General features: G+C 38.1%; 1 protein-coding gene across 2 annotated transcripts; it reads right to left on the bottom strand.

Annotated features, from left to right (window-relative positions):
- Nucleotides 1-2,404: 2,404 nt before the first annotated feature.
- Nucleotides 2,405-5,351, bottom strand: LOC102297230 (aquaporin-4). 2 transcript variants are annotated; one of them, XM_005912697.2, is made up of 5 exons: nucleotides 5,207-5,351; nucleotides 4,194-4,611; nucleotides 3,896-4,060; nucleotides 3,246-3,326; nucleotides 2,405-2,712 (listed from the first exon to the last, which is right to left on the bottom strand). In XM_005912697.2, the coding sequence occupies exons 1-5, from the start codon at nucleotides 5,296-5,298 to the stop codon at nucleotides 2,488-2,490; spliced, it is 981 nt and encodes a 326-aa protein (XP_005912759.1). In that variant the 5' UTR covers nucleotides 5,299-5,351; the 3' UTR covers nucleotides 2,405-2,487. The 2 variants fall into 2 exon arrangements, with proteins under 2 accessions (XP_005912759.1, XP_005912760.1); XM_005912698.3 differs by having other exon boundaries at nucleotides 5,054-5,301.
- Nucleotides 5,352-6,824: the final 1,473 nt, after the last annotated feature.

The following is a 6,824-nucleotide window of genomic DNA, read 5'->3' on the forward strand; positions in this document are numbered from 1 at the left end:
ATTTCTAGTTGTAAACACATAAACGACCACATATCTGCAGGTACTCATCAAATTTCTTAAAGTTTGCTTTAATGGGACACAAACATGGAATTAGTTGAAAATGGTCACTTGGGGTTTGCAGCCCTACTCTTGGCTATTACACAGAAACTGCTGCATGTGTTCTCAGGCAATAACCACAACATGAAGCATCATTTTTGCATTGCTAATTTTAAAAAAAGAAGAATGCAGAGGACATAAGGTAGTATTGATTCCAGCATTATAATATGGTAATACTATCTTCAAATGTTAATCAATTTAAACTTATTATTGTGATGTTGCTATCAAAAGTCAGCATATACAAATTCTAATGCATACATATTACCATTTTATTATTATTGTTTTGTTACCAGGATATTATTATACTATTACTAATTATATTCTAGTTATAACCAGTTGTACAAATTTTAGTATTTTCATATTACTCAGCTATAATGGGTGGTGAGAAAAAGAGTTACCTAGGCATTACCTTGGAAATTAAGTGGTAATAACTTGCTATTTCTACGTTATTACCTTTTTGTTTCCGCCTCATTACTTCTCTATATTTATTACTGATGGTAACACAAAAAAGTGTTGCCATTCATTCTTAAATGCACACAATAAATAAATACTATAACTAAATCAATTTTTAAACTTGTAATACAACCCTTAAGAGAAAAAATATCATTATTAACTTACTGGGACTCTTGTTGTACTAATACGGGGGCTGCACGAGACCTAATACTGCTGTTTACTTTGCATTTGATGATCTAGATCGATTTAAATATAGAGTTGTGAAAAAGACGAACTGTCTGCAGCCTATGGCAGCGTAACCTGTCCATTAAAAGCTCGTGGCTGCCCTCCCTTGGAGAAATGCAAAAGGGAAGCCTTCTCACACTACGGCCAGTAGATGATGCTGTTGTCCCATATAAAGGTTGTGCTGAGCCAGTGACTTTGGTATGATCCTATCAATATGGGAGTAATAACACTTTTGAGTCAGTATCTGACTCATACTTGTATTTTCACTTTGCAAATGCAATCTAGTTGCACCATGTAGACAAATTCAGTGGATGCAACAGAATCAGTGGGGCTGATCATTTTCTCCATGTTGTAGAAAAAGATGAGATAGCACCTATTTTTTTCTTTTTGTGTTTTTTTTTTTCAGTTAAGAAAAAAAAATCCTATAATAGATCACCTCTATTTCCTATCAGAAGCGTTATCATTTCCTGTGCTTTGTTGATGAAATGAGATTACTTGGAGATATTCTCAGCGACTTAACTCACAAGGAACACACATCCTAGACAGTTATTGGGCCACAGGGAGACATTATCCATGTGTAGATGAGCCAATACATCAGTGATCTGGACTTATCTTTTCCCCGGAGTCTACCACCTACCATAAGAAAGCAATGAGCCAAGAGGAATGGATAACAAAAAAAAACAACAACATATAGGTATCATTACTAGTTTTCTTATGGAGGCTGAAATATTAAGAAAGATGAATTATTAATGATAACTGAGTAGTAGAAGGTTTATTATTGCAACTTCACAGTTTTACATGTTCCAGATTGCAAGCACAATAACTGAATAATACTTGAACATAAACATAGATTAGCCAATTATCCTATAAAAAAGAGAAGATATGATATACAGCCAAGCAAACACTTACAAGAATATAGATCTATAAAACAAAAAAACAAGAAAAATATTTTATAAATATGACATTTTTCCGAAATGGAAAATGATAAAAATAAACAGCAAAAAGTGGAGTTTGATTTTTATTTAACAAAAAACAAACAAAAGACATTGTGTTTCAAACAAAATGAGCTGTGTTTATTTTTCTCCAACTTAATGCACTGAAAATAGAGAGCACTGTAACACAGCTCTGACTCTGATAATAATGCTTGTCAGAGCTGTCTTACTTTGCTTGGGATCTGTAATGTGATTAATGATTACAAGGAAAGCCTCTACTTTTAATTACATATAACGTATGAGGACCAAATGTGACACTAATCCAAAAATAACAAGGCTGCATTTTCTTCTTCTCGCCTCCAATTCACTGCGATGACCTCACATAATTGGTTGACCCTACAAACATTTCCTTAACTTCATGTACTGTGGGCTGTACAATGTATGCCACATGCCAACACTGTTCCTAAATCATTTATACAGGGTGCAGATGTTGAGGCATAGCATCACGCAAGCTTTATGACAATAAAAGCAGTGCAGTTCGGGTGTGTCACAGACAGAATTTTTTTTTTCTGTTTCAAAGACACAGTCTTTGATGGGGAGGGGGTTGTGTGTGTGTGTGTGTGTGTGTGTGTGTGTGTGTGTGTGTGTGTGTGTGTGTGTGGTGCCGTGTTGTGGTGTCTGGTGGGTGGCTAGGGGGGGCAAGTCTTAAAGTTGGATAACCCCAAAGTTTAATTGTGATTGTGCTCTACAAATTAGTCTCCATTTCCAGTGCACGTGATAGTCATACTTCTCCTGTTAACATAACATCAGCTTTCTCCACGTTGATGTTATGGATGGAGCCGGGCTTGACGGCAATGTCCCCTGCCTCCACTTCCCTGTATTTCCCCGTTGGGTCCTTCTTGAAGACTTGTTTCATCCTCTTCTTTATCTCAGGGTCGGGGCAGTACAGGTACTCATACAAACCAGCAGCCAAGATACCTCCGATAATAGGTCCCACCCAGTAGACCTAACACAAGCAGCAAGACAAACACCTTAATTAGTCAATTGGTTAATCGGTGCCTTGTTAGAGGTAGGTACATTTTGTGTCTGCAGGCTGAAGTGACTTCTGAATATGACGGCAGACACAGTGAGAACGAGTTACACTTGGTGTCATTCACATCATGGAACACCCAATTTTTATGTCGCTAGGCAAATTATTTTAATTAGCAAATAATTACACATTAATAAACTGTGACTTGACGCCTTGAAGGCTATGACGAGTTAAATAAATGGTCTGGCAAGGGTTCACTCAACTCATTCAATTAGGATTAGCACTTCATTGATCTCAGTTCAGCATTTCTAAAACTCACTGAACCAACTTAAAGAGACACTTCGCACCTAAAAAGGATGTTTATACTGTATATTTAACATTTATAACATGTAAATTCCACACAGAAAGACTGACTTTTCTGTGCTATAACAGGGAAGAAATGCTGAATTAAATTTCGCCTGCACAAACTCCTTAAAGTAAGAATAACATCATACAGAAGGATCTCTCACCCAATGGTTCTCGAAGTTAAGTGTGACCATTGCAGGACCAAAAGAACGGGCAGGGTTCATGCTGGCTCCTGTGTATGGGATCTGCAATATGGATAATAATACTGATTTTAGTCTAAAAGGACTGTACATCATAAATTTGCATATTATCAATATGTGTGTGTGTGTGTGTATGTGTGTATGTATGTAAACAGCCCAAATGAGAAATCAGTTGTGCGTTGTGAGAGATGATATCTGTTTCCCTGTGCATTCATTTTCTCTGCAGGTTTCAGGAAGCCCCCAGAGATTGGTTGCCATGCGATGGCGTGTAGGTGTGAACACTGACAAGTGTGAGTATCACACATTCACGAATAGATGCTTGATCCACCTGCTCTTTTTCCACTGAAAAAGCTTGCACTTGGAAAAGAACTTGCACTGAAATTCTTTAATTTGGGAATGTAATGTGAGCTTCAGGTTAATCTTTAAATCTGTTTCACTGCTAGTTGTAGGAGTACTAGATGAGTCAGCTGATATGTAGATGTGGTTGCAGAAAATTTCTAAGGCTCTGATGTAGTTACATTTTTTTTATATAAGTGATCTGAATATACCATTCCTGTGAATGTGACATTGTTTCTATCTATATGTATTTATTTAACTTGCTGAAAGCTACTTACTGCAAATAAGTGCCCTATCACTACAGCAATACCAATAGCCAGGCTTGCAGAACCACCTAAGTCTGTGCGTTTGGGATCACAGGTGGCGAAGACGGTAAAAACCAGTTCAAATGTGATCAGGAGCTCCACAAGAAAGCCGTGTCCCACGGATATGGTGGGATTCACCTAGGATTCAGAATCAGAATACCTTATTAGGAAACAATGCGGTTGGGAAACAAATGATGAAAAGAAACAATAGGAACAATAGTAAAAACCTATTTTACATTTATCATAACCATAATAACAACCAAGTTCTTACTGTGGTCACACCAAAGGACCCTCTGACAGCAGTAGGTGTGACTAAGTAGAGAATCCCAGCTCCTGTAATAGCTCCCAGGCACTGAGCTGCCACATAGAACACAGCCTTTGCCAGGCTCAGTTTTCTAGTTACAACCATAGCTGCAGTGACTGCAGGGTTAATGTGTCCACCACTGATGTGGCCAAAGCATTGCACCATAGTGGCAATAGTAAGGCCAAAGCACAGGGAGATAAGGACTAGGTCAGCTGGCGGAGACTTCTCCTCCCCTGCAGCCCATTTGATGGTGGAGCCCAGGCCAAGAAGGACAAAGATGAGTGTGGCTAGGTATTCTCCAGACACAGCCCTCCAGAAGTCCTTGGTCCAGATCCCTTTAAATGCCACCATTATGTTCTGACAGTTACACCAGGACAGCAACCTCCTGGCAAAAAGAATAATGAGAAAAATGATTAGCCTACTTGTGGATTCCTAGTGTGTGCATGTGGCTGGAATTGTACTGAACCCTATCAGAGCAGCTGCCTTTGGGCAAAACATTTATAACTCCACTAGGGATTTAAGCAAGTGACTTTTCCATGACAAAATGCAATTGAGAGCATTCTTTAAACATTGTACATAAGGGCAAATTATCATTCTTAGAGTCAAAGCATACAGCTTTTAATTGCTGCTACTCAGTGGACTTTAACCAGGATGAGGAAAGACTGTACATTGTTTGAGTATTAATGCTAAAAGGAATCTGTTTTGTACGAATTCAAATATCTGCAAAACAAAAATGTACGTTCAAAAAACAATATAAGACCTGCAAACCTGCAGGACAACAAACAATAACTTTGAAAAAAAAATACAAACAAAAATCTAAAACTTACCGAAAGCAATAATGTATTCTCTCTCTCCTTGTCCCCATAACGTGAAATATATTTCATTCATGCGTCCTGATGATCTTTTCAACCAGCAGAGACACTTGACTCTTCATTTTATCTACTGTACAAGTTGTAATTGCTGTGACCTGCAGTACTTACAGAGGAGCAGCAGGTCGTGCGTGCGCAGGGTTGTTGGAGAAAGCAGGTCTGTCAGATGAGCATGATCCACTCATTGTGCCCTGGGATTGCATCCAGCAGCTTTATTAGGTTACTACCCGAGCATCCCCTCACAGGAATTAAACATCCAGCTCAGGAGGAGGAGTCAAGAGATTTGCCTGCTGAGCAAACAATATCTTTGATGCACACAGTGCAACTGCACATTTACTCATTCAGTGTCAAATCGCATTCATATTGGAGCTTTGAAAACTTGCAGGAGTAAGAAGAATATTTACAAATGATTATTTTTTAAGGTGCAAAGTCACCAGTTCAGAAAAGTTGTCAAATAAAAAATAATAAAATAAATCACTCACTCAACTTCATCTGTTAATGACCCAAAAGTGTTAAAAACAAAAAAAATCCTTTATATCTTTAAGTTTTTACTCCTTCTCTGCTGAATCTCCACTTATGTGCACACACACTAGGGGGAGTTTGCTCATGGGAACAGAAAAGGTTCCCGTTAAAAGTCACAACAACATCTACATTCTTGCACTTTACAGATGAAGTCAATAGGATAGGGAGTCTGTGCACGTATGTGTTTATGTGTGTGTGTAATTGGAGTGACATATTTGTCACAAATGCAAAGAAACAAATATTATTTGACACTTCTGAGGTCTTTAACGTTCATTTGACAGCTGGGTCAAACTGACCCAAACAGTATCTATGCCATATAAACATGCAGGAGGGTTTGCAGGTTTTCATCTTTTATGGTGATTACACTTATTAATCCAAGCAAAGAAGTTTTACACTATTAAAACTATTTAACTATTCGGTTTAAATATGCCCCGGGGCAAATTTACCCAGGAACATCATTACTGTTACTGAGAGACGAACACAACAGGAGGGTTAAATGTGTTCAGTAACAACCAGACAAGCAATATTTTAAACCCTTTTTACTGTTTTTCTGCCTTCTACATCTCTTCTTCACTCCTCCTCACTGTTATCTATCTCACTGTCCTCACTGTCAGAAATGATTTCCCTAACATGCATTTGATAATATGTCATAACATTCAAACCAACCTCAAACAAGTGTTAGAAAAACATCCATTACTGCAGAGTGTTGGTCTGAATCGGAGAAAAGTGAATTTCTAAATATGCTAAATTAAGTAAAACTGAAAAATCCTGACAGGAGGCTTCTCTGCTCCTTTACTACTTCTATTACTTTGCTATCACTATTATTATTATTATTACTCTTGTTTTGGCTTCTCTTCACTGGTTGTCAATAAATTTTAGGGTTCAATTTAAAATTTCAGTTTGAACTTTTAGGGCTCTACATGGTAAAGCTCCCCAATGTATCTCTGACCTGTTGAAACCTCATGCTTCTTCCCCAGCACTTAGGTCTTCAGGTCAGAGGTTGCTCTTGGCCCCATGTACTCGGTTCCAAACACGTGGGGATCCGGCTTTTCAGGCAGTGGCACCAAGGTTGTGGAATTCTCTTCCACTGTCTTTACGCTGTGCAGACTCCACTGACTCTTTCAAAAAGCAGCTGAAGACGTCTCTATACAGACCAGCTTTTAATTAATTTGTTGTTTTATATTATTAATTTATTTTTATTTCTGGT

The sequence above is a fragment of the Haplochromis burtoni genome, unplaced genomic scaffold, assembly GCF_018398535.1.
Source record: "Haplochromis burtoni strain Fernald_Lab_line unplaced genomic scaffold, NCSU_Asbu1 Contig_3, whole genome shotgun sequence".
Classification (NCBI taxonomy): domain Eukaryota; kingdom Metazoa; phylum Chordata; class Actinopteri; order Cichliformes; family Cichlidae; genus Haplochromis; species Haplochromis burtoni.